Consider the following 27,674-nt stretch of genomic DNA (forward strand, 5'->3'; position numbering starts at 1 on the left):
ATCCTTACCTTTTCCCTATTCTCTATAAATTTTTCATCATACCCTGGAAGATGTTGCTTTCTATTACTGGTACAAGTGAGGGTTAGAAGCAATGCCTGCTTTCTTTGCTTCCTTTTGAAGTCATGTTTTGTTTGTTTTACGAATGAAAGCCAGACGATTCAGTAAGTAGGTAGGTAGGTAGGTAAGTAGGTAGGTAGATGATAGATGATAGATAGATAGATGGATGGATGGATGGATGGATGGATGGATGGATGGATGGATGGATGGATGGACGGACGGACAGACGGACAGATAGATAGCAAGCATTTGGAATTCTTCCCAGGCACACAGCCCTAATTAGCCACCTTTCGGATGTGTTTGTCAGTGCACCCCTTCAATAATAAGAGTTTGATCAAGGCATATTGGCAGTGAGGATGAGTATGCAATCCAGATTATTTTGGAGAGGTTACTCCGTGGGGATGAGTACTGCAATCCAGATTATTCTGGTAAAGAGTATTTAAGGACTTCTTGGATGGATTGCAAGGAACTCAATGACACATAGTCAATCAGCAGCATCAGCATCCCAAGGGCAAAGGAACTCGGTGAGGCAGAATGATGAACATGAGATCACTCTCTTGGAAGAAGCTCAGCCTTTTTGTGTGTATTGTGACATCACACATACAGCCAAGAGGCGCTGTGATCCTGCAGAAGTGTCTGCAAGTGCAACTGAAGAAGCACATACTAAATTTACTTTTGACTTAACCACGTTGTGTGAACTTGAAGTTTGAAAGCTGGCTCGTATGCTATATGAATGCAACTGCTATCTTTTCATTAATCAAAGTGTGACTTGTATGATACGTGAATCCAGCCAGTGAGTTTTATGACTTTGGGTAATTTAAACCTTCAGGTTTTTATTCAATTGACACCTATGCCAACATTTCAATTATGACAATCTGACACAGCACAACCATTCTTGCCCTCTAGCTTCTGGAAAGTCAGCCAAATTTCCCCCGTTCAGCAGAAAATGCTTCCAAGTGTGCACAAACAGAGCTTGTAACCTTCTGATAGGGCTCATGAGAACTCTTTAACAAATTCTCACATCATTATTATTATTATTTGCTATTTTACTCTCTTCATTCCCAATCTAGGATAACGTTTTATGAATTTCAATATGTGGAAATCAGTCTGTCGAACCTTAGGCTGACATAGCAACATTTTTCAGCTGCTGAGCATATTTGGAATTTTTAAAACTTACTGTAGGTATGCTTACAAAATAACTCCTGTCACTGGGCTTTACTGAGTGAGGTCAGTGACAAAGCATTCATTTAGCAACAGGCAAACAAAAGAGATTACTACTTGCTAATTCTTTAGCTCTTTCCTCAGGCTTCTTACAATCAACTTTGTTTCCCAAAGCTAAAAGTTCTTAACAGCAAACTATAAGATTGTGTTTGAAGTCTGGGGATACCTAGAGGCATCTTTGTAGATAAAAATGATGCTAGAGGCTGGCAATTTTCTTTGCATCGTTACAACTTCCACGATTATTATTTTTAATTAAAAGTATATTTCAAAAAATGGGGAGCGAGGCCTGGGAAATGCCAAGAGAGATGTGTACAGGCTTGTTGTTTATTTAGTCTTAAAATAAAACATTATTTTTTAAAAAAAATAAATGCCCAGATCTTAGGAAGTTGAAAAATCTCATGATGCATTGGGACAAAACATCTAAATCTTGCCAATTTTTCAGCATTCTTACAGATTTTGGGAATCTTCGGGATCTGCTTTTCTTTCAAGATGTTGCATGGAATATCTTAAATAAATGTTGAATGTTCTTAAGTATTGATATTGTCAATATTTCCTTTAAAATTCCAGAATGTAGTTCACTGTTTTAAAAGAGAAAGTATTTGATCATTTGAAACCTGTTCCATTGCTTAAATTAATCATACCATGAAGTAAAATAGGGTCTAAAATATTCCAGAATTACTGGGAGTTGGTCAGCAGATAGACTTAATAAGTAATAACAATTAACATGAATTGAGTCCCATATATTTAATATACTGGCTTATGTACTCCATCATAAGGGCCGAGGTGGCACAGTGGTTAAATGCAACACTGCAGGCTACTTCAGCTGACTGCAGTTCTGCAGTTCGGCTGTTCAAAACTCACCAGCTCAGGGTTGACTCTGCCTTCCATCCTTCCGAGGTGGGTAAAATGTAGACCCGGATTGTTGTTGGGGGCAAAATGCTGACTCTGTAAACCGCTTAGAGAGGGCTGAAAGCCCTATGAAGCAGTATATAAGTCTAACTGCTATTGCTATTGCTATATCATCTGAGCATCTATAAAGTTTAATTTTTTTGTGTGAAAAACTAAGTATAATAGTTCGTATATTTCCAAATCTTTCTAATCCTAACCCTTGCTTTTCAGTGAAATGCACCAATATGATCACGGACTGTCTAAATTGTTGTAAGCCAAACAGAGTTGCTTTTTGTGAAATAGGCGACCATATAAATGTGATTAACAAATAAATAAAGCAGGTGATGAAAAAGATTTCCACAAGTACAGTCAGGGTATCTATCCCCAATGCATTTGTTTACTTTCAACAACAAAAGTGTACAATTAAGAACAAACTAGGGCTAGTGAAAGAACGGAACACATAACCATTCATTAACAGTGTTCTATCTTTTTCCTCTTAATTTAAATTTCCTGGTAACATTTGTGATTTAGTTTAAGCCTCTTGGAGAACTGATAGGTGATATAAATGCAGATAAATATAAATGCAATAATAGAACAGATAACTAATATCAGTTGGCCATACCTTTGTTTTGAAAACAATATTAGAAACCAATTGCAGCACTAAAGATATCTTATAAAAGTTTATAGTTTTGAGGTAAAAAGCAATGTAAGGAATTAAATGTATGGAAAATGTTGAGATCTCAACCATGAAGCAAGATACAACTGGTAGTCCTGAAACAATTTCCCAGGAATTACTCTTTATGTAACATCAGCATAAAAATGAATAAGAAATCAACATTTTAGCATTTACAGCCATTTTAAAGGAGGAATATTTTACATTGGTAAAGCAAAATACATCATAGTACTATGAATATGTTATGTTAGAAAGAAGTGGTATCAGTCGGCCTTAAACATTTTTTTTTGCACTTTTGTAGAAGATAATCCACAGAGTAACATCTAATCTATTAATTGTTTATAGAAAGTATGATAAATCATGTTTTTTTTTCCTAAGATAATTGGAGTCAGGGGATAGGAGGGCTATTTTGTTTTCTTTAAAATCTCTAATCCTCATCAGAGCACCATATACTGAATAACCCTTCCTTAAAATTTTAGCAGCCACAGTGGCGCAGTGATTAGAATGCAGCATTGCAGACTAATTCTGCTAACTGCCAGCAATTCGATTCTCACTGGCTCAAGGACTTACATCCTTATGAGGTCAGTAAAATGAGGAGCCATATTGTTGGGGGCAATATGCAGACTCTGTAAACTGCTTAGAGAGGGATGTAAAGCACTGTGAAGCAGTGTATAACTCTAAGTGTTAATGCTTTTTAGTTTGATTGCATCATGTAGCATTCTCTTTTATCTTCCGCACATTAAGCTGTTTTGAAATTGAATACAATATTCACACTGTGACTAGCCTTCATACTGAACAAAAAATAACAGAATAACAGAGTTGGAAGGGACCTTGGAGGTCTTCTACTCCAACCCCCTGCTCAGGCAGGAAACCCTACACCATTTCAGACAAATGGTTGTCCAATCTCTTCTTTAAAACTTTCAGTGTTGGAGCATTCACAACTTCTGGAGGCAAGTTGTTCCATTGAATAATTGTTCTGTCAGGAAATTTCTTAGTTCCAGATTGCTTCTCTCCTTGATTACTTTCTAGCCATTGCTTCTTGTCCTGTCTTCAGGAGAATAGCTTGACTCCCTCTTCTTTGTGACAACCCCTAAGATATTGGAGCACTCTGTCATCTCATCCCTAGTTCTTCTTTTCATTAAAGCAGACATACTCAGTTCCAGCAATCGTTATTTATGTGGTTTAGCCTCCAGTCCCAGTTATCTTTGTTGCCCTTCTCTGCATTCTTTGTAGAGTCTCAACATCTTTTGTTTAAGTTACTGAGCTTTTTCAAATGGAGGCATATTAAATAAACATAACCCTTCACTGTATTATTTTCATTATCACTGAGTATGTCTGGGCATCTTCTTTCGGCAGTCTAGAAGTTTTGAGCAAATTATAATCAAATAAGTTCTGCTGTAAAAGTATTGAGTGGGATGCCTTATATAGTCATTGGAGAGAATGCTTTCCCTTCCCACATCTCAGCATCTAAATATGGGGGGAAGATGGGGGGGGGGAGAAGGTGGCCAAATGTCAAACTGTCATGCCAGGGGATATGCCCTAATGAAAAGGCACAAGTCTTATAATGTGCCTTCTGGGGAAGGGCGTTACCTTGGCACAAAATGTAGGTGGTGTAGGGGCTTCTTAAAACTGTTCGGCATGATCTACTTGGGGGTCACAAACTAATTTAATGGCAGTTGTAGCATTAGGGGAAGAACATGTAGGGCAGAATTAGTTAATAATTCATTCCCACTCTGCCGTAACAGCTCCATTGGTCTTGGAAAGAGCCACTCTAGATGTTTTTTGTATTGATGGCCATGCCCAGAACATTTCCAAGGGGGACATATGTGCATGTGTCTGTGGATATGGGAGATAGCGTGAGACTGAGCTGCCAACACACGGGCTGAATTATAGGAATTATACAAGTCTGGATGGGCTCAAAACACTAGCATCAGCTATGCTACTCACCACCAACTCTTTTGTTTGTAGGCCTCTAGATTTTTATTCTGATTAAAGGACTGCAAAGGAATTTGGCTTCAACAACTGCCTCAAGGGAAATATTCTTCTCTGTGGATCAAAAACAACTTAATCTTCTGTTCCTTGTATGTACTCTTGTCTGAGGGATTATGTTCACCCGTCCCTTCCCCAATTAGTTCAGCTTTCTCTTATTAGACTTGGAAAACAAGGACCTTTATTGTTTATGAAAGGTACTAAGAAACTTCACACTTTGCTATGCATCATTCAGTTACAAAGAAGAAATTTATACCTTGTTGGATGCATTATACAGAATCAATTATTGATTGACTTCTATGACAAGAATGCCTGGTAAATTCAAGTCTTCCAAGAGAAGATACAATTTCCTTCAAAAAAAATATACCTCTCTACTGGATAAGTGCTACTGTAGTACTGTTTGCAGTTGAGAAATAGAATAAATTATTTAAAGAATATAAGTCTTATTTTTTATGTAGAAACAAATTATTATTTTCTTTCAAGATGCACACACACAGTTGCTCTAGATTAAACCAAAAGGAATGTCTAATCCAGCATGAATGATTTTGTTGTTTTAAAGTACTTCTGTTTGACCTGAATTTCCCTACCCCACCATCCAATCAGAGCTGAAGAAGCTTCTTGGTTGAGAAGCAAAACATCTTCAAAGAAAAACAAGAAAGTCCAGTTGAAAAAGCACCTTTGGGATAACCCAGTTTATAAAAGAAAGAAAGAAAGAAAGAAAGGAAGGAAGGAAGGAAGGAAGGAAGGAAGGAAGGAAGGAAGGAAGAAAGAAAGAAAGAAAGAAAGAAAGAAAGAAAGAAAGAAAGAAAGAAAGAAAGAAAGAAAGAAAGAAAGAAAGAAAGAAAGAAAGAAAGAAAGGCAAGTACCAGCAGGATGCCTGGGAGTAGATTCCCTTACTTTTTTGGCAGGTCAGAACTAAAAGTGAGATTACGATGTGTGAGTACACAAATGCCGGTCTGCTAGAGCTTGCAAAATATTTTCTGTACAACAACCACATCATTATCTCAATTATGTTTTTAAAAGGACTAGCCTTTAGTGTAAGAAAAGTTGACATGTAATAATATCATTTAAACAGTCAATGCTAAATAAAGCGGAAAGGTTCTCCCATTACTTGCACCTGAAAAATGTGTATGTGTGTACACATATAATTTAACTCTTTAATAATTGTTAGTGCAAAGTATGTAATCCCAAGCAACACATTAAATAAAATTATATAAAATAGGACTTCAGCAAGAGTGGTCAATGCCTGGAATGCATTGCCTGGTTTCTTCCCCAAAAATTTTAACCTTAGACTGTCTAGTGTCGACCTCACCCCATTCCTAAGAGGTCTGTAAGGGGCACGTGCATAAGCGCACCAGGGTTCCTACCATCCCTCTCCTAATATTTCTTTGTATTCGTATCCATTTCATGTATTCATAATCTACTTATATCTGTTATCTTATACATGCTTGACAAATTAAATTAAATTTAAAAAAATAAGATTGAAGACACGCATAGCGCTTTCCTTGGAGCGCAGCGCAACACGGAAGCTTTGGTAGATATCCTGACGTGAGCGTCAACGGGACGGGGAGTAAATCCCCCCCCCAAAAAGTGTGCGTGTTCGCCTGAGAGGGATCATCGCGTTTATTTAATCAGCAAACGAGGCCGAGTCTCCAGTGTTTGTTTTTTCCCCAGGGAGCGCGCCTCCCCGCCACCCACGACAGCAGCGGAACTAGTTGGACTCCGGAGAAACCGGGACGCTTCGGAGCCTCGGTGAACACGCTGAGGGAAGGAGGGAGTGAGGGTGGGGGGGAGGCAGAACCGGAGCAGCCGTGACAAACGACTCCGTCGACTTCTCGCGAGAAACTTGTCGTCGGCCATTTTGCCATTGATTGGCGCAGGCGGCGAGAGACGGGGGGGCGGAGGGCGCCTTGGCTGAGTGAAAGGGCAGGGGACGGGCGATAAGGGGGGGGGAAAGGACGGTTAGGAGAAGAGGAAAGCGGAGGGAAGACCATGAGGATGACTCTCCCGCGACACCCCTCGCCGCCTTCTCCCTCCACCTCCACCTCCTCTTCCTTGTCCTCCGGAGGCTCTTCTTGCTGACGACGACTCCCCGCCCGAGTCCTCCTCCTCCCCCCGCCGGCCCCAAGCTGGCTGCGCCACTGGCCATGGTGCCCAGCGAAGACAACCAGCTGGTCCCTAAAGAGGTGAGCGCTCCTTCCGCGCACGCTCCTTCTGCGGGCGGCCAAGGAGGAGAGGCCAAGCGGCGCCTCTGCCCCGTGCCGGAGAAGCCGGCGGGAGGGCGAAGAGGCGCCCGGCGAAGGCCGCCTTGGCGCGGGGTGTTAGGGTAACGGGAGCGTCAGGCGGAGGTGAATCCCTCTTCGCATGGGAGCTGGCCGTGGTTGAGGCGGCCTCGCTGCGGGAAGCCCGGCAGGTCGGGCGGAGAGAGAAGCGGGTAGCTTCCAGCGAAGCGGCGTCTTGGGGAAAAGGCCTAGCGGCCGCTTATAAAAGGCCTACGGCAGAGGCGCTAGGAAAGGGCGATTTAACAAGGTCTCGGCCAGAGGCGGCGGCGGGCCGGAGGGTTTAGGGTTGGCGGGGGAGAGAAGAGCTGTCAGTCGCGGGAAGCCTGGGGGCGAGTAGAGATTTGAAGGGTTGTCATTCCGGCTATTGCGGGGGAAAGGGGGGGCAGACCTTTGGGAGATTATTCCCCCCCCCCCCATTTTTCCCCTCAAGGGCCGCTTGGATAGGGAGAGGAGCAAGTTACACGCAGAATGGTTTTGCTGGCTTTGCGTTCGGCCCCCAAGGAGCTGGAAACCATCCTTGGAAAGGCATATGGTGGTTAGTATTAAGAACTAGCCATCATAAGTAAGAAAAAAAATACAGATCTGCTCTCTTTGGAGGCAGGTGTTTTGCAGGTGTGGACAAAAGTTTTGAAGGACTGTTGGAAAGAGGAGCTTCCTTTCGGTTAGTTTACAGAACTGAGTTTTGTGAATTGGAGCGGATAGTGTTTGTATTTTTTTTTAATATAGGATTATAGTCTGGCGATTGCTATCGCGTTTATTTAAAATGAGTTTTCTTCTTGCTAGCGTCCCCAGGCTATGGCAGGGTCCTTGGAGTGAGTTTTAAGCTATTTTAATTGACTTATAAATTGCATTTACTTTTGTGAGTGCTACTGTGTGCTAAGGTATTGATTTTATCACGGATAGTTTTATGGGCAATTGGATGATGTAGTACAGTAATAGGATTGGAGTCAGATTGGTCTAGTGGTGGTTAAGGTGATGGATTAGAAGTTGAGAGACCAGGGAAGCTTTGAGTTTTCATTCTGCTTTAGGCATCAAAGCCAACTAGATGTCTTTGAGCTAGACTATTTCTTTCAGCCTTAGGAAGAAGATACTGGCAAGCCATTTCTGATAATGTTGCCAGAAAAGAAAAAAAACCGCATGGACTTGTTCCTGCAGTCATTGGGAATCAGACTTGATAAGACAATAACAGAACTGTAGTTAGTAGTAGAAGCATGAGCAACCTTAGCAGTGTTCCATATGAACTGTAGCTGTCAAATTTTATCTTTTGAAGGAATCTTTATCTATTCAGCTTGTCTGCCATAGAATCACTATGCACAGTAAAAGATACTGTGATTTCTTCTGTGGCCTATATCATGTATGCTTAGATCACAGGGTTGAAATTAGGCTTAGAGGTTCTCATATTTGTCCCTTGTGATTTGAAAGTTCATTTGAGAAGACAAGTAATATTTATTATTATACGCAACAATGTGAAATCACAGCTGCCAGTTCTTCAGCCAGTGTTGGCTTCAAATTCACCTTGAATTCTTCCCAGGAACCTAAGATGTCATAATGTACTGACCTAGTATATTTTCGGTTCCAAGGAATATGACCTCTTGTAATTGAATGATGGAAATTTCGTCAATGCACAGATTTCCTAAGTGCTATTCAAGATATTTTTATATTAGTTTTAATTATAATTATGTTTATATTATATTAAATACTTAGTTGCTGATAATCACTGTAACCACCTCTGCCAATGTATGCCATATTTCAACTTTGATTTTCAGATCTTGATACTTTGTGATCTTCTCCAATTCTCTCTCCCCTATTCTACATTGTCTTGTATTATCCATTATTCTTTTCAAACACAATTAAATCTGGCGTTTTATGCTCTGAGACTTTATCATCTTGTATTTGATATGTAATATTATTATTATGAGATGGTTAGTGTCATCGAAACAACATGAATTTGGGTAAACTCTGGAAGACAAGGGAGCCTGGCATGCTATGATCCATGGAATTGCAAAGAGTTGGACACGACTTAGTGAATAACATTTATTATTAGATTTTTATCTTTTTGATATACAGCATATTAGATCATCTCAAAGTGACAAACATACCTAAATTCCTTGCCTCCTATTTTTTACACATAACCCCGTGAAGTGTATTGGACTGAGAGAGTGATTAATCCAAAATCACCCAGAAGGCTTCTATACCAAAGGGAGGCCTAGAGCTCATAATCCCCTAATTCCTAGGCCAGCACCTTAACCACTACATCAAACTGACTCTCATCTTACTTTCCCTCACCAACTTTATAATATATAAAAATAAACAGTATTGACAAATTTAATTCTCAGGAAAGCTGATTTATCCTAATTTAATCTTTTTTTTATTTGTAAACTGTCAAGAGTCATTTAGGTGAGATGTGTGGAGTAGAAGTTTGATAAATAAACCTTGTTATTCATAGGTTCTGGTTCTCCTAAGCACACTTCAGATTGGTAGATATGTTAATAAAGAACATTGTGCAGTTTAAAGTTTTAATCATCTGTAGATATTACTGGTACATCAGACTAAATATGTTACCACTTTAAAAGAAGATACAAATTAAGTATACAGAACTACTGTCAATACCCTTGCATGGTAGCATATTGGGTCAGATATGCAGAAATCTTATGTTAGGTTTTGATACTGAAGCAGCTTACAGATGTGTGGCAACTTAATATAACAAATAAATTTTACTGTAAAAATAGTGTCATGTTTAACTTTTATACCAGAGAGAACTGGGGAGGAGACTTTAATATTTGTGTGGTGACATAGCATGTAAACACAATTCATTGCTGTACTGGAATCCTGATTCTAAACTTACTTCAGTATTCAGTATAATACATATGTTTTATGGCATTAATGTAAATACCTAACTTCACAAAAGCACATAAATAGTTCTTTCTGTAAACAGTATTTTCCTATTATTTCACCCTATCTATAATAATATTGTTACATCTTGATATAGCAGTGTTGTGTATTTCTTAAACCCTGGCCAGCATTATTCAGCATTTTTCTATCTTAAACCTTAATTCAGTACATTGGTATTAAATCAATCTTCTCCAAATTTGATTCATTGTAGTTGTACGCACTTCAGTTTCTAGAATTTTCAGCCGTGACCATGCTAGCTGGGGACTTCAGAGAATTGAAGTCCACCCATCTGGAAAGCGTCCAGTTTGAGCAATTTTGTACTAAATGATACCAAGGACATTATTTTGGCAGCACTTTTATTTTTAAAAGCAATGGACAGCTCTGCCTATAAAGTTTAAAACCTAATAACATGCAATGATTATCTAGACATACATAGATCACTGATATTTGCTGAATGAGAGAGAAAAGAATAATAGTTTAGCATTACTTGGTGTCCAAGAAGCAAAGGGAGTGTTTGGCAGTAATTATAGATAACTAGCCTAGGCTGGAATGATTAATGGCAGAGTCTAGCTGTGATTATTGTGCTTCTGGTTATAAAAGATAGCATTTAGACTATCAGTTTAAACAGCATGAGCTATGAGGATTTAAAATGCTTTCCCTTTTTGTAAAAAGGATTCTGGGGATAACAGGAAATAATTTTCCCAAATCGTATATTTTGAAGAAATCAGTTATATCTATAAAGAAATAAATACTTCACAGTGTTACATAGTTTTATCTTTCTGGTTTTTCTTAATTTGAGGTAATCCTGCTTTGAAATTAATCTCATGTTTGTTTATTGAGAAATATCTGAATTTATGAATTACAAATTCATTGCAAAATTATAAAAAATATTTTTAAATTCAGTAGTTTATTTTTCCAGTCTGTGTGTTTATGAATGCAACCTAGTGTTAAAAGTATTTATATATATAGGAAAATAGAAAATTACACTATTCCATATTTGTGTAATGATAATGGCAAGAAAAACATGGATGATACCTTACTTTCTCCCTTTAACCATTGCTTAAGAAACATGGTAAAAAACTTCATAAAAACCAAGAATGCTGTTATTTAATACATTCATATGTAATTAATTCCTAAGCATTCATTCGGAGTCCATGCATTAAACTTTAAATGCTTGTTTTACAATGTGAATGAAAGCAAATCACTGATTTTTTTGAAGCTTAACAAACTCTGAGGTATCAGAAGAAATAGCACTATATATTTAAAAAAAGAGACCTTGATATAACTAGTATCAATCATATGTTGTAGTGGGGTTTATATTTGAAAGCACCAAGGAAGTATAGAATTGCCCTGTGTGCCTTATGCATTTATGCAATAATGGTGAGATGAGACTAGTATGAATGTCTGTAAAATAGACTTTGGAGAAGCACATGATTTGTTGTTTCTGTGTGTCCAGTCACAGGAACATTGTCTCTCTGGGTTGGGAATCTTCCTATATCAGCCTTCAAGGACAGCTGAAGGGAGGACATGACATCATGCCAGGGTAAAGGCCCTCCAGTGGTTAAATACTTAGAGTTTAGTTAAGTATGTCATAGGGGAAGCAATGTATCTGTTGGATTCACTGGCAATAAAGGTGGGAACTTGTCTATATCAAATTGGTGCTCTGTGGCTACTGCGAGCTGTTTAATGAGTGCTTTGGCTTGATCACATCCCAATCATCCCATGCTGAGTAGAACGCCTGTGTTTTCAGATAAGAGTACACCCATACAGTAGCTTCCACTTTCATGAGGTCTATCTCTAGTCTCTTGAGAGGCATTATAGACACCTTTTGGGCTTGAAGAGCCAGTCTTAGAAATTTGGATTGAACAAGATCTAATAGTGTAGAATTGGAGAAGAGGCCATAAAGAAGTTGTGCAGTTGGTTTGGCTTCAAATAATATGAGTGCCACAAGTATATGTCTTGAGGAATTTAAGGATGGCAGATTAAATGTATTATGGCATCATCTGCATAGAGTAGAACAGAGATGTGTCTTCCAGTTTGGGGGAATGAAAGTTTCTGTTGAAGACATAGCTTACCATGAAGTTAATAGCACTTAATAATAGCACTTAGACTTATATACTGCTTCACAGTGCTTTAAGCTCTCTGCAGTTTACAGAGTCAGTATACTACCCACAACAATCTGGATCCTCATTTTACTGACCTCGGAAGGATGGAGGGCTGAGTAAACCTTGAGCCAGTGGGAATCGAACTATGGCAGTCAGCAGAATTAGTCTGCAAAACTGCATTATAAGTATTGTGCCACCACCCGTTAATATAAATATTTAAGTTAATATAAAAATTGAATGCAGTTTCAATTGCAATGAGATCCCTTTATATAGCATATGTATTAGATATAATAAGCATCTGGCATTTAAGGTTTTCCCAGTATTTCCCATATTTAGCTCAGAATACAAACTCAAAAGCTACTTTAAAGTTTATAAAGGCAGGATAAAGAGATGTATTGCAGGAGGATATTTTTCAAGCAGATGTAGGAATACTAGGCAGTAATAAATGGTGGATTGGCCTTCCCTAAACCTGACTTGCTTTTCTGTAACTATGTTTTGCTGTCTCAGCCAGTTTGGAATTTCCAGTGTAGGTGCCTTGCATAGACTTATGCCAATTGTTCCAATGTTAGTATATGTGCTGCCGAAGGAAGCACTGACTTATGTTGTGTTGAGGCTGATCCATTTATAATTAGCAGGATCATGCTTTCGATGGATGGATGGGTGGGTGGGTGGGTGGGTGGATGGATGATTAAAAGTCCCCAATCCTTGGGAATTCAGCCACAGATGCCAATGCAGGTAAAAAGTGAAGCGAGGGTGGGGCGTAAAATCCCAAGTTGTTTTTAATGGATTCTGAACTGATCAGATCTTCTTCCAAAACCTTTTCTAGTCTTAAGCAACAAGATTCTTGATTTCTGTCATTGTCACTGGTGCCCATATTGGGAAATGTTCTTAGTTTGGCTAAGATGTCTATTTCCAACAGAGATGCCCTGTAGAGTTCCTGAAAATATGCCTTCCAGGTCCTGCAGGAGTATGTGACAATTCACCATAGAATGACTATTTTTTTAGAAGCTTGATGTGATATGCCAAAATGAGGGTGGTCCATTGGATTTGACTGCTTGAATGAGTTGGGTCCAATTATTTTTATTGCTTCTTTTTTGTTGTATGCCAGAAGCTGCTTGTAGTATCTTTTCTTCTGGAGGAAGTCCACTGTAATTGTCAACATAATATTTGATAAATAAACCTGTAATGTTAGTAAGATGGCAGTCAGCAGTTTTTTGGCATTAACACAGTCATCAAACCATGGCTTAAGTAGTGCTATTTCTGTTTCAAGGCCACTGACCTGGTGTGTATCAGGACAGGACCAAAATGAGAGGTTCCTTTTTCTGAGATATGCCCTGTTGAATTTGGGATGTGGCATCAGCCGAAACCCCAGGATAGGGGTGGTGCAGTGGCAGTGCTCATCCAAAATACTTGAGAGATATCCAGGGGCACTATCCAATAGATTACTGGGTGTGAGACCCTATTTATTAGGTTGGGGTCTAGGATTTACTTGGGATTATTCCTATTCTCCAAGTTTCCTTGCTGTGTGGCAATATTCCTTTCTGATGTCCTTTACTCCAGGTTAGTGATTGAGTTCCTCAGATTTATGGTATTGAGGGGCTTCACCTTGCCATCTGTAGGGCATGGAAGTTCATGGCCATTGTGACAGCTATGGGCCTCTAGCAAGTCATCCATGGCCAATGTATAATAGTGGTCATTCATGTGACCTTTTATTTATGTCTGGATGGTGGCAAGATGTTCAGGATTTGGGGGAGGTATTGATTTCTCCTCAGTCATAGTCAGATCACAGTTCTGAATGTGCAGTTCTCTGATGTCACCCACCCCTCCCTACAGGGAGGCTGGAGTTATTGTATTAGTTCACTCCAGGCAGCTAGTGGACCTGGTTGAGTTCCAGGGAGCTTTAGATTATTCCAGAAGGTCTGTTGAAGAAGTTGACTTGTTGATCATTCAGTTATGATGGCCGTGACAAATGAATTGCTGCTTCTGTATTGTTCAGAAAGCTGTCCAAAATATTTTAAATGTATAGAAAAATAGGGTTGATAGTACATTTTGAGATTTCCTGACCCATTTTGGGGAGACACATAAAATACATAAGTATTTTAGGAAGTTTAGTACTTTATATGGGATACCAGTTTCTTCACTTAGACAAATACGTTTTAGTATATCAATTTTTCGGAGTATGAGACACACCTTTCCCCCTCAAAAAAAGAGGGTGAAAATCTGGGTGCATCTTATACACTGAATACAGTATTTTTGCCTCCCGAAACCCCACCCCTTTTACAAAAATGGATATTCAGAAGGTTTGGAAGGCCTGAAAAGTGTTCCTGATGGCTGGGGAGGGCAAAAACAAGTGAAAAGCAAGCAGTTTTTTGCTCGTTTTTGCCCTCCCCAGCCCCCAGGAGCACTCTATAAGCCTCCCAAAGCCTATTATGCATGCCGGGTTTTTTGAAAAAAATGGGCCCGTTTTTTGCTCATTTGTGCCCCCCCCCAGCCCCCAGGAGCACTTTGCAGGACTCTCAAACTCTGCATGCCCCAAAAACAAGGCGTGCAGAAGGTTAGGGAGGTCTGCGGTGTGCAAAAACATTTTTAAAAAATTTACCTCTTCAAAAACTTGGTGTGTCTTATACTCTAGTGCATCTTATACTCTAGTGCATCTTATACTCTGAAAAATACGATAATTTGTTTTACGTCTTTAGCCTTTTAGTTCCATATTATACTCCCATGTACTTTTTTGTACAATTAAACCATTCTTCTTCTTTTTTTATACATATTAAATATTCATTTGTGTGAGAAAATGAATTTTACATTGACTAAAAGTTGGCTTCTTTAATTTTTAATTAAATATTTGATAGCATAATCTTACTATTTTGTGTTTATATATCTTAGGATATGCTTTGGAGATGCAGACAGAATATATTTGATGAAATGAAGAAGAAATTTTCACAGGTAGTTAGATGAAGTGAATGTTTAAAACAGTTCAGTTTTGATAGCATGAAATTAGCACTGTGCACAAGTAAATAAAATGGTTTGCAAATGCATTAGGGTACTAATTTTAAATATATTTCTAAGAGTGGAAGATGATTTGGTATTTTATATGAAACTCTTAGCGGTTCTCAACCTGTGGGTTGTGACCCCTTTGGGGGTCAAATGACCCTTTCACAGGGGTCGCCTAAGACCATCGGAAAATTGCAAAATTACACTTATGAAGTAGCAACGAAAATAATTTTATGGTTGGGGGTCATCACAACATGAGGAACTATATTAAAGGGTCGCGGCATTGGGAAGGTTGAGAACCACTGCTCTAAGCCTTCATTTTAATATCTACAAAAATCAAAAGCATGGTTTTGAAAATTCTAATAAAGGATAATTTGCATGACTTCAACTTTGAAACTTATAATTTAAAAACATATACTAACATGAAGTATTTGGGTAATTTAAAAATTGCCCACCTTTTTCAATTAATTTATGAAATGTACTGCTCTAATACCGTTTTTGGAAGTCTAGTCAAAACAGCTTGTTTTGTTTTTTATATTACGTTGTATTTCAGTTAACTGACAAATGTGAAGTATGAAATAGTTGATGAAAGTACCTTGTGTGTTTTATTTCAACTTTTCCCAAAAGTTACAGTGCTTACACTTATATTTCAGTATTTTTTTAAATGGTTGGAATATTTTAAAGATAGTCCTCATTTAACAATCACAACTGGGAGTAGCAAGTCTTTCGTTAAGTAAAGTGGTTGCTAAGTGAAATTGCGACTGCTTATAATCTCATTTCAACTTTGCTTCATAGAGTTGTAAATGTTACTTTTTCATCACCATCATAACTGAACTAAACAAAGACTATTTGTAATGAGATGCTGTTACTGAAGAGTTAATAGCTTTAATGTGTCATAGCATAGTATTTCAAATTAGAAAAAAGCTAAGTATGACAATGAACATAATACTGAAATTGCCCATTCTAAAAGGTAACCCATATGATCAATTTTTAATAAATACATGTTTTAATTTTTAATTCCATCTTGTTTTTTATATAATTCAGTTTCATCTTACTTGCAATGTGGCCTTTCCTAAGCAGAAAGAACAAAATAGAAAGGGGCCTAGGAGAGAGTACCATTTTTTTTAAGTGAAGCAAGTCTCTGTATGTATCAATATCTTTGTTTTCAAACTGACCATTTTGTTAATAATCTAATTACATGAGTAGCATTATTAGACTCTCAGAGAGAACCTTGTATCCTTTTACTTGATCATTATAAAACAACATGCAATTTCATGCAAAAATGGTTTTTTTCTAGATGATGTTACTTTTTTTAAGAAAGGCATAGGAATGTTAAGTCTCAGTTAATTTTTTTTCATTTTTAAGCCCAGCTTAAACGTGAAGATAAATTATTTGACTTAGAAGTACACTTGCTTAGTTCTGTAAGGTCTAAAAATATGATGTCTTGCCTTTTGGTTTCTCACTTTCTACTTTCCTGTAGCATTTTTATTGTAAGCAACCTTCATCTCTGCAAGTAAAAAGGACTTTTAAAGTGGTTCTTATAAATTCTTTGAAATTTCCAAGAAGGCTTAGGGAATTATCTAGTGATTTAGTGAACAGCTTGATTATGTACCTAGTCATCCACTGAATAACATTGCCTCCCAATGGTCTCTGCATTCATTGATCTTGGGTTTGTCCTTGATCAGATGAATGGTTCCTAGATATGAAACAACAAAATAAATGCCTAAAATGATGGTGCCAGAGAAAAAGAACAAATGCAAATGAACATGAAATAAATCCAGATTTGTGCCTACACAGTGGGGTTAGGGCAGAAGAACATTGTTATTACTCAATCCTTATTACATCTGCAGGCTACTGCCCAGCAGCTTTAACAATCTGGGTATTGATTAAATGGATAGGGTCCTCAGTGGGATACCCTAGCTCGAGTGAATTGGATACTTGCCTGTGCTAGCTCAACCAAAGAAGACACAAGAAGATGGATTCAAGAAAGGGTCAATGTCTCTCAAATGGAACATTCTTCAAAGAGACAGTGGGATACTCCTTTCTTAAGAGGCTTCCACTCCATCCACTCATCTTGAACAATTTCTGATTGATCTTTCCTTTTTAGAAAAGGTATTAAAGACAGTGATCTTCTTTCTTCAGAATGACATAGATGCAAAGTACTTAGATCCATTTAGGCTATGAGCATGGGTGGAAAATTGGTAGTTTCCTGAGTTGTCAGCGTTGGTTAGGGGTTAGAAGTGCTTTTCTGCAGAGTTGTACACCTTGGTTACTGAGCAGTTTTGCAGGAGATAAGATGGAATGAGAGATGAAATCATTGGCCATTTCATTATGATGGGCTCCTAGTTCCAGCCCCTCCCTTATATTGACTTCTGCATGAAGTTTATGGAAGAGGTCGTCCATTACCATATGTAAGGTATCAAAATGTAGATTATCTTCTATATCTTTCTGGGTAAAAATGTTGATTGGTTGGTTTAGAGGCTTCAAAGACTAGATGTGGAAAAACCTCATTCCAGTGAGATGGAATGGCAGCTGGTTGAGATGCTTTCTCATCCCAGCACAGTTCACCCATATTGCAAATCAGCTCCTGCAGGGGGAGGGAAATCAGTTTCCATTGCAGCCTAAGGTTTCTCCTCCCCTTCTTCTCATCTTGTAGCTCCTGCTACAGTGGCAGGTGGAAGTTGTGGCCAAGAGCTGCACTAATCTTGGAATGAGATGAATTAGGTATGTTCACTTAGGCTCTTGTTATCTGTTGGTTGCATTTTTGCAATTCCTTCTACATGAACGGTCTTAAAAACTTAAATGTGGTATAAAATGCATCTGCCTGCTTGAAGGTGAGACCCATTACGACTAGATTATATTATTTTAGCAACTTTATGGCTGTCACTTTGTTGGCAGGTACAACTCAACACATTGGATATTATCTATAAAACTTTATATGATTTGAATCTTGGGTATTTTTGAGACATTTATCCATATAGAATATGCCTACCTAATACAGTCAGCAGAAAGGGCAAGCTGCATGTCCCCACTCATTGGGAGATAGATGGAGTGGAGACCTTTTAGATAAAGCTTTAATACATTGTTAGTACAATACTATTAATATATAGAGTATATAATCACTTGATGAATGGTTTTTCACTTCCTAAATTGGAAACAATAATTATTGTAATTCCTGGCCCTTATAAAATTTTTCAACCAATTTTTACTTCTATTTTAAATTTTATTCAACTAATTGAAAAGAGACTCCGTAATTGGTAAATTGGTTAATTTAGATCAAGACGTCATTTCTAATCATTTTTGTAAATTTGGTGATATTTTTTTAAAAAATATGGACCTAATCTATTAACCATCAATAACATTACTTCTTTGAATTTGTATAAAATATATTTAACGAATACCAATCCCAGTTGTCTTTCATCATTTTTCCCCTTTTCTCTTGGTTGTGGAATAAATAATAACTACAAGAAATATTCACAAAATTAAAGGTTTAGAAGTGAGAGAAAAATTGTTGTTAATTTTATCTCTAGAGCCTATTAAGAGGTAAAATAAGGCTTGTAAAGTTTTGACCCACAGTCCATAATACTGTCAGTTCTAGATAGGCTGCAGAACCAGATCATAATAAAAAAATATGCCTATGAATGGACTGTAATTAGCTAGCAAGTCTAGCTGTGTTTAGGTTATCTTAAACTGCAGGCCTGGTTTACGTTAGAATATTTGTAATACTGGTAAGTTTTGATATCGCTTAGACTTGCTTAGACAACAACATGAGCAGCTTACGACTCTTGTTCATTTACACTATTTCAGAATGTGGTTACGCTAAAAAAGTGAGTCAGGATGGTTGTATTTTTTAAACTATTATAAAATATAAATGCAGTTGCTAATCTAAATCTAACAAAAATCTAAAAAACTTTCATTGCATTAAAACAATTAATTTGAATAAGTAATTGGTTTAACAAAGCCACAAAACAGTTGTTTAGAACATGGGAATAGCAATTACAAAATATTTTCCACCGTCACTACTATGGTTTTGGAAATTATGCAATATCTTTCCTTGAATTAGAAGCTTAATCCAGCTTGGTGTTTTAATATAGAATGTCTGTGCTACATTTGAACATGTCATAGTCATGAACTCAGTTTTTGTTTGGATCTTCGTGCCAGCAGGCATGACTCTGTACTTTGATTTCTGGTTTGTGTCTTCTTAATATATTTGTACCGGCACCCCTTATACTAATTCTGTGTGTGGAAAAAGCTGCATTTACATTTTCATTCAACTTTCTAAAATAGAACATACTTTTATAATCTATTTGTTCCTTTCATTTCAGATTGAAAATGCTGCTGATGAACTTAGAGTGCTTTGTATAATACAAGATACTACCAATGCTAAGAGAGTGAATGAGCGCATCACATTGAATTTACCAGCTTCCACACCATTAAAAAAACTATTTGAAGATGTAGCCTCCAAAGTGGGCTATGTTGTTGGAACATTTGATTTAATTTGGGGAAATGGAGTCAATGTTGCTAATACGGTAAAAGCAAATATCTACTAATTTTAGGCATTTTAATAGAATACTTTTAAATGGCTGATGTGCAATTTTTTTGTTCATTTTCATGGTATTTCTCATATTGGCATTTGTTTTGCCTTAATAATACTTTTTTGTTCAAGACTGCCTTTTATTTTCTCTGGTTGGATGTGATATAGAATAATATTTTAATGCAATTTTTCATAAAATAATGTATAAAAATAACAGATAAAATATTTATCTATTTCAATTATTTCTTTAATTTATTTTTACTTTCTCACTCTTTTCTGAAGATGACAACAGCTGACTAAATTTTTTCTGATTATCTTAAAAGTATTGCATTAATGTGGGCATAAACACAACTAAAGTTTAATAATCCTGTAGTAGTTTTGGGTGAAGGAACAAACAGTGGTGTTTGTTAGATTTTTTTTTAAATCAAGACATTAAAAACAGCTGGTAAACTCTACTGAAAATATATATCTTTTTAAATGTTTCTGCCAGTTATCTTCTTAAATTCATGCGTTGCATATTCTGAGTCAGTCTGTCTTATCTATGGTATAAAGCCTGTAACATCTTTTATGAACTGATAAGAATGGAATGGATTATTTATTTATTTATTTATTTTTATCTTTTTGCTTTTGATAAGATCAATGTTCATATTTAAAGCATAAAAATTAGAAATCAATGAGTTAAATGCTCTGACCTGTAGTTTTATTCTTTTACCTTCTCATTAAAGGTCTTGCATATACTGCACTTTTAATACTGTTAATTTTATTTTTAGCACTTAATTTCCAGTATGTTGCTATTTAAGTAATTAGGATATTTATTAAATAATCATTGTAAATTAAATGGCAAGCAAAAATATGTTGTAATAAATGTTTAAGGTATTAAACTTTGTCAGAATCTTGAGAAATATGGTAAATCTTTTTTTTAGAAAAATATTTTGTTATCTGATTTATGCTCAACATAAAGAAAATTTGTTAATTGACAGTGATATTTCAGTGTATTTATATTATTTCTATAGTTAAAGAAATATGCAGCTATTGCTCTTATGCCTGAATTTGGAAATGTATAATAACAATTCTAATGAATAAACAATTTTATTTTGTTTACTATAGACACCACTGGATCATTTGAGTGATAAATCTGTTGTTGATGCTGGTTTTGAGCCTGGAAAAAAGAATTTTCTGCATTTGACGGATAAAGATGGAGAACAACCTCAAGTGGTATTGGTAACGACATATTAATTTGCTGCTTCTGTGTCTTATCACATGTTATGATTTTTTTTTCTTTTTGTTCTGAATGTTCTAATGCTTATCTTTGATTTTCATAGCCACCAAGTAAATCCTTTCTAAGAAACAAAACAGATCTTAAAACACAAGTTCCTAGGGTTGGGATATTCAAGAATTTCAATGTTTCTGCACACTTTAGCTATTTACTGCATTTTAGGCAGAATCTAAAGAGCTAGACCAAGAATGTGTAATTCTGTTGGCACTCTCATGGTACCTGTTTGGCTCTTGGAATCTTAAGCTTAATCACTCTATTTAAAAAATACCAAAATGTTTGTTCTCAAAATGTGTGTTAGGAGTTCTATAGATAGGAAAAGTAACATAGGCACTTCTTGCAATCCTAACTTAGATTCACTCTATACTCAGTTCCCCATCTGCTTCGGTAACTCATTTCCTTTTTGTTTCTTTGTCTGAAACTACCTGTAATGCCAAGGATAGGATTCCTATTGTGAAATGTCTTGTAAGAACATGGACTTTTTTAATAGGCTATTTTTATTAGTTAATTATAAATTTGAAACATACATTAATAAACGTGTCCAATGTTTTAGGAGGAGTCTGGTGGATCAGATGACCACAATCCTGATAGATTTATAGGTCCACTACCAAGAGAAGGTTCAGTTGGCTGTTCCAATGATTACGTCAGTCAGAATTACTCTTATTCATCAATTCTGAGCAAATCAGAAACAGGTATGTCTTTTGTCCTTTCCCCTGGATAAACATGGTACCTGTTTGGCTCTTGGAATCTTAAGTTTATTATACCATCTTAAAACAACTTATAAAATTGTCTTAAAAACAATTTAAGTATAGGAGAACAAGTTGTAAATACCACTGTACATGTAAGATTTTGAATGAGGGATAAGGATCGCAGAACTGGTGGTACTACAGTTGCTCTCAACAATATTGCAGATGTGTAAGGAGAGATCAGGGATGTCGTGGTTCGGTGGCTAAGACGCTGAGCTTGTCTATCAGAAAGGTCAGCAGTTTGGCAGTTCAAATCCCTAGTGCTGCGTAATGGAGTGAGCTCCCATTACTTGTTCCAGCTTCTGCCAACCTAGCAATTTGAAAGCATGTAAAATGCAAATAGAAAAATAGGGACCACCTTGGTGTGAAGGTAACAGCATTCCTTCAGCATTTAGTCATGCCAGCCACATGACCATGGAGACGTCTTCGGACAGCGCTGGCTCTTTGGCTTAGAAACAGAGATGTGCACCACTCCCTAGAGTTGGGAACAACTAGCACATAGGTGTGAAGGGAACCTTTACTTTAAGGAGAGGTGACAGAACCACAAGAGGTATGGTTTATTTTTTTCCTCCTACAGATTGTTACAGGTAATCTTTGATTTAATGATCATTTAAAGTTATGACAGGCTTTAAAAAGTTAATAACAACTCACTCTAGTAGTTGCAACTTCCACTGCATCACCACCCTGCAATCACGTGATTGCATTTACAACTGATTGTACTGTTCCAGTCATGTGATCATGATTTACAGTTTGCCAGTTTCCAGCTATTTTCGCTGATTAGATTTATTTAACAACCTTGTGATTTGCTTTACAATCACTAACTTTCACCTTTAAAAACCCAATCCTTGTTAAAACTGTTAGGGATTTTTTTTATTATTAAACAAGAAAAAACCCTCACTCTTGGTCATAGGTAAAGCTTTCATTTTGTTCCATTTAATGAAATGCAGGTGTTTATTTCTGGTAGGAACAATTGAGCACAAAATTATTTTTCAACATTTAACTAATAGGGTAATAGTTTTTTCTTTTAAAAAAATCCATATTTATACTCCCGTATGTAGTTCACATTTACTATTGTGAATCTAAAAATTATATTCTAATAACTAATACTCTAAAAATGCAATCATACTAGAAGGAAATGAAATTTGCTAGTATCTAGTATTTTTTCTAAGTTGTTGTTTGCCGGGCATATAAGGATAAATAATTAATTAGCATTGACATGATAGTCAAACGATGCTAAATTGCAAGGTATTTAATATATTATTCTAACCCAGTATTATAGTTTATTCAGAAGTCCTGTTTAAGTCATGTTTTTACTACTGGTATGTGTTTCAGAATTCTGAAGAAATGTGTTTTTTGAATATCCAATAAAGCTTTAAAGTGCTGTTCTAAGTAGATATTATTAGCAAAAAAATTGATTTTGAAAACTTGAAATAAAAATAATAAATATGTCCAATAATGTAATATTAATTTCTCTTAAATATTAATCTTATTCATTTTTTAAGATGAGCATTATTACTAATCTTATACTATTTTTCAGGATATGTGGGTCTAGTAAATCAGGCAATGACCTGTTATTTGAACAGTCTTCTACAAACTCTTTATATGACTCCTGAATTTAGAAATGCATTATATAGGTAAGTAGATAGATTTCATTAATTTCGTTATTGCCTTTTGTTGGATTATTAAAATCTTGCTAAACACCTGCGAGACTGCTGCAATTAACAAATCATTACTCTTTAAAGCAAAGTATGACATAGCATTAGTTTTCAAGGCAAGGATTTCTGGAACATACTTGTAAAACTATTTGATATGTCATTAGTTGTAGGACAGATGTAGTGATTGATAAGGAGACTTCCTCTGCAGTCTTTTTCCCCCTTAAGCTTAAATGAGGATTCATAGTAGAGTTTAGAATTGCAGAGAAATAGTAAAAATGGTTCATAAAAATAATTATAAAAACTAAAATCTTGGTTGTTATAAAAGGATTTTAAAGGACTATCTACAATCTTATTATAAATATTTGCTCTATTTTATAGTACAATTAAAATTGGGGTAGGTTCTTATTTATTATTCACTATATGGTTGTGTAGTTATATTTTTGAATATAGGTATGCAAGTATGTCTATGGAGATTCTCGGTCATTCAGGTCATGGCTGTCCTAAAAGTGCTTTTTCAAAAGGCATCTGGACTTTGATTTTTCAAAGTCGTATTTTGAAAAAGCATCTTTGGGAATGTAGGTAGTGTTAACTTTTGCAAAAATATCTCTAAGAGTTCAGTATGATTTGATGAATGTCATAGTATTTATACTAGAAAATGTTATGATTATGGAATACTTGAATATTCAAGCACAGGAGTTATCTCTTCTAAAAAAATTCAATATCAGGCTATAAATATAATATATTTAGCTTTTTTTCAAATTGTATGTTGAAGAAATATTTCCATATCAACTTTCCTTTTAGATATCACTTTCTACTACAAATGAATGTTAGGAGCAGGGTGCTCTAAAATATTTTTTTGTCTGTTGGTATTAATGTTTGTTTTTTTTAATAGATGGGAATTTGAAGACTCTGAAGAAGATCCGGTGACAAGCATCCCTTACCAACTTCAAAGATTGTTTGTTTTACTGCAGACCAGCAAAAAGAGAGCAATTGAAACAACAGATGTTACACGAAGCTTTGGATGGGATAGTAGTGAGGGTAATGATAACCAAAAATTTGGTTAAATCATAATTATATTAGGACATATATTGACTGACATTGTCTGTATCTTGATTATCAGTTATGTACTTGGTCATGGGCATGACTCCTACTTGGTCACATATTGAACAATCCCTTAGCATTCCAGTGTAACTGGAGAAAGAAAAAAGCCACAGATATGACATGCTGTCATATCTCAAATATCTCTGATTAATAGCATTCAAAAAGTAAGGATATCAGTAGTTTAAAATTGACTTCTGCATTTATTTACATAGCTGTTGAGAATTGATGGATTTAATGAAGTTTAATAACTTATTCTTATTACAAAGCATTAATCAAAATTCTCAGTTCACAGTAACAATAATAAAAAGTATAGGAAGACAATTTACAGTGTAATATTGGATTATTATTAATCTAGTATTACTATTACCGTGTTTCCCCGAAAATAAGCACTTGTCCTTATTTTCGGGGAGGTCTTATTAATATTGAGGTGCAGGAGGCAGCGAGAATGGTCACTTCATGGCTGGTGTTGTGTTGCAATATTTTTGGGGAGGGCTTATTTTAGTGCATGCACTCAAAAGCCCAATCGGGCTTATTATCCAGGAAGGTCTTATTTTGGGGGAAACGATATTATTATTATTAAATCCCTGTATTTTTTTTTTAAAATGTTGATGTTTGAAAATAATTGTGAGGTCAAGCAAAATGAGAGAGATAGAAAAAATTCCGTTCTAAAACTAGCAATAAAATAAATTTAGTGTAATGTGCTTTTGTAACCGGGCTAACAAATTGCTGTGATGGGATGTATGCCAGTATTAATTAATTAAATAATATCACTTTTGTTTTACAATAGCATGGCAGCAGCATGATGTGCAGGAACTCTGTAGAGTCATGTTTGATGCTTTGGAACAAAAATGGAAACAAACAGAACAGGTATAATATTTTGGGGGTTATTCTTGTGATAATGAGATAACAAGAAATAACAAACCATTAGAATAAAACCGTACTAATAAAACAGTACTATACTTATCCTAGATTTAAAGACTAGTTTTAAACAGCGAGATGAAATGGAAAAATTGTGCATTGTTTATCCAGAACTGCTGTAATTTGAGGAATTCATTCTGTATGCATTTTATACGAAGTGTCATTATTTTGCAGTATAATACTCTGGGAGGCATCTTTTAAGTGGATTGTAGTCAAGGGAAAGCAAGAGTTATGTGATCCTTCTGGAATGTGTATCTATCTTCCTTTCTTCAAGTTGGAGTCTCCTGATAAAATCTCCTTTATTCCGGAACCATCCTAATTATTTCGAGCTTAACTTTTTTCCCCCTCACAACCTCTGAAATTCAGTCCATCTTGTAAAAAATATATAAAATATATAAAAAGAACTTAGTTATTCCTTTTTTCTTGTTTTTGCCAAAAGCTGCAACTTGCTCCTTCCAGACTTGTTTCTGAGACTCACAGTACTTCTGTAGTATATACCAGTGTTTTTCAACCACTGTGCCGCGGCACACTAGTGTGCCGTGACATAGTGTAAGGTGTGCCATGGGAGAATTACTTTATCTATAGTCAATATAGGCACAGAGTTAATTTTTTTTAACATTTTCTAATGGTGGTGTGCCTCGTGATTTTTTTCATGAAAAAAGTGTGCCTTTGCACAAAAAAGTTTGAAAAACACTGGTATATACATACCTAAAGTAACCAGAGACGACGTCTATTCCTATATATATTGATTGTTACCACTACCATCAGTTTTCAGAAAGAGCAGCCTCAATACTCTAATGTGAAAGCAAACATTGTTGCTGGAAGAAGCAATTGATAACATTACTCAAATTGAGCACTAATGGGCAATTCAATTCAGTTGTGATATTGCTCACAGAAAACTTCAGTGCTCTAGACTATTCAGCACTGTCTCCATCATGTTGTGCTTTAAATAGATGGTTTCCATTTAACATATTTATATTTCTATAGATACAAAATAGTGCCATAGCTATTGTCCCAAAAGGAGATCTTGCAATATCTCCTGCAATATCTTCTACCTCATCTTAATCATAAGACGGACCCCTTGCACAACACCATCCCTGTCTTTATTTAAATATGTCTGAACCAGTCAGTAGACTGATATTTGGCTACTATACAGAGGTGTCTTTAAAAGCTGTTATGTATGAGTCCTTTATATTCATGAAATCTGCATATGGGTAATCCTTGACTTACAATCATTTGCTTATCATTCAAAGTTACAATAGAACTGAAAAAAGTGACTGGAGACGGGCCTTGATTCCTTGTAGCAATTCAGTATTGAATCTGTATCACATGACTCCTGGTTTTCCCTTTCACATTATAACAATAGCAATAGCAGTTCGACTTATATACCGCTTCATAGGGCTTTCAGCCCTCTCTAAGCAGTTTACAGAGTCAGCATATTGCCCCCACAGTCTAGGTCCTCATTTCACCCACCTCAGAAGGCTGGAAGGCTGAGTCAACCTTGAGCCGGTGAGATTAGAACCGCTGAACTGCAGATAACAGTCAGCTGAAGTGGCCTGCAGTACTGCACCCTAACCACTGCGCCACCTCGGCTCTTCTTACATTATATACATTCTTGTATATATATCCATTATGCCAATCATTACTACCAAAGAACATTTTGAAATGTATATTTGGCTAAATATATCTGCATAAATATTTCAGATAAAAAGTACATTAAAATCATTTTATATATGAATATGACTGTAAAAAAAATTAAAATGTGCAAATCATGCATTTATAAATATATATGAAATTGATATGGGCTTCCAGTAGAATGAGGCATATATTTTTAATTGGAATAGAAATAAGCAGCATTCTCATTAAACATGATTAAGACAAATTGGATAAATAAAAATCTGCCATGAATTTATGTTCATATTTTCACTTTAATAAGCTGAAATAATGAATAGCCAGAGAACTAGAAATGAATTTTAAATATGTTCTATATATCTTTTTAGTTCAAAGAATGCTATTAATAAACTTACGGATTAAAGGCAGAATTTAGAATACATACCCTGAACTACTATTGTAGAGTATTATTTTGCAGTTTAGAATATGTAAGCCAGCTAGATTTAAATTCTTCAGGAAATATTGCTTCATAAAGATAGATAAATTTGTTTTTGGAATATTGAAATATTTTTTTCTCAAATGCAGGCTGATCTCATAAATCAGCTCTACCAAGGCAAGCTGAAGGACTATGTAAGATGCCTGGAATGTGGCTATGAGAGCTGGAGAATTGATACTTATCTGGATATTCCATTGGTTATTCGACCTTATGGAGCCAATCAGGCCTTTGCTAGTGTG

General features: G+C 36.2%; 1 protein-coding gene across 6 annotated transcripts in view; it reads left to right on the forward strand.

The window, feature by feature from the left end:
• Nucleotides 1-6,753: 6,753 nt before the first annotated feature.
• Nucleotides 6,754-27,674, forward strand: part of USP47 (ubiquitin specific peptidase 47) — a 52,173-nt gene continuing 31,252 nt past the window's right edge. For 2 of the 6 annotated variants that reach the window (XM_087718081.1, XM_087718083.1), the window contains exons 1-9: nt 6,755-7,014; nt 14,994-15,053; nt 19,427-19,630; nt 20,743-20,856; nt 21,462-21,600; nt 23,192-23,288; nt 24,202-24,347; nt 25,198-25,277; nt 27,525-27,674. In XM_087718081.1, the coding sequence (XP_087574207.1) occupies nt 6,976-7,014; nt 14,994-15,053; nt 19,427-19,630; nt 20,743-20,856; nt 21,462-21,600; nt 23,192-23,288; nt 24,202-24,347; nt 25,198-25,277; nt 27,525-27,674 (1,029 nt within the window). In that variant the 5' untranslated portion in view covers nt 6,755-6,975. Of the gene's footprint in view, nt 7,015-14,993; nt 15,054-19,426; nt 19,631-20,742; nt 20,857-21,461; nt 21,601-23,191; nt 23,289-24,201; nt 24,348-25,197; nt 25,278-27,524 lie in introns of all 6 variants that reach the window. The other 4 variants (XM_087718101.1, XM_087718086.1, XM_087718098.1 and 1 more) reach the window with 4 other exon arrangements.

The sequence above is a fragment of the Thamnophis sirtalis genome, unplaced genomic scaffold, assembly GCF_051295495.1.
Source record: "Thamnophis sirtalis isolate CommonGarterSnake01/CBP01778 unplaced genomic scaffold, rThaSir2_p1.2 scaffold_1, whole genome shotgun sequence".
NCBI lineage: Eukaryota > Metazoa > Chordata > Lepidosauria > Squamata > Natricidae > Thamnophis > Thamnophis sirtalis.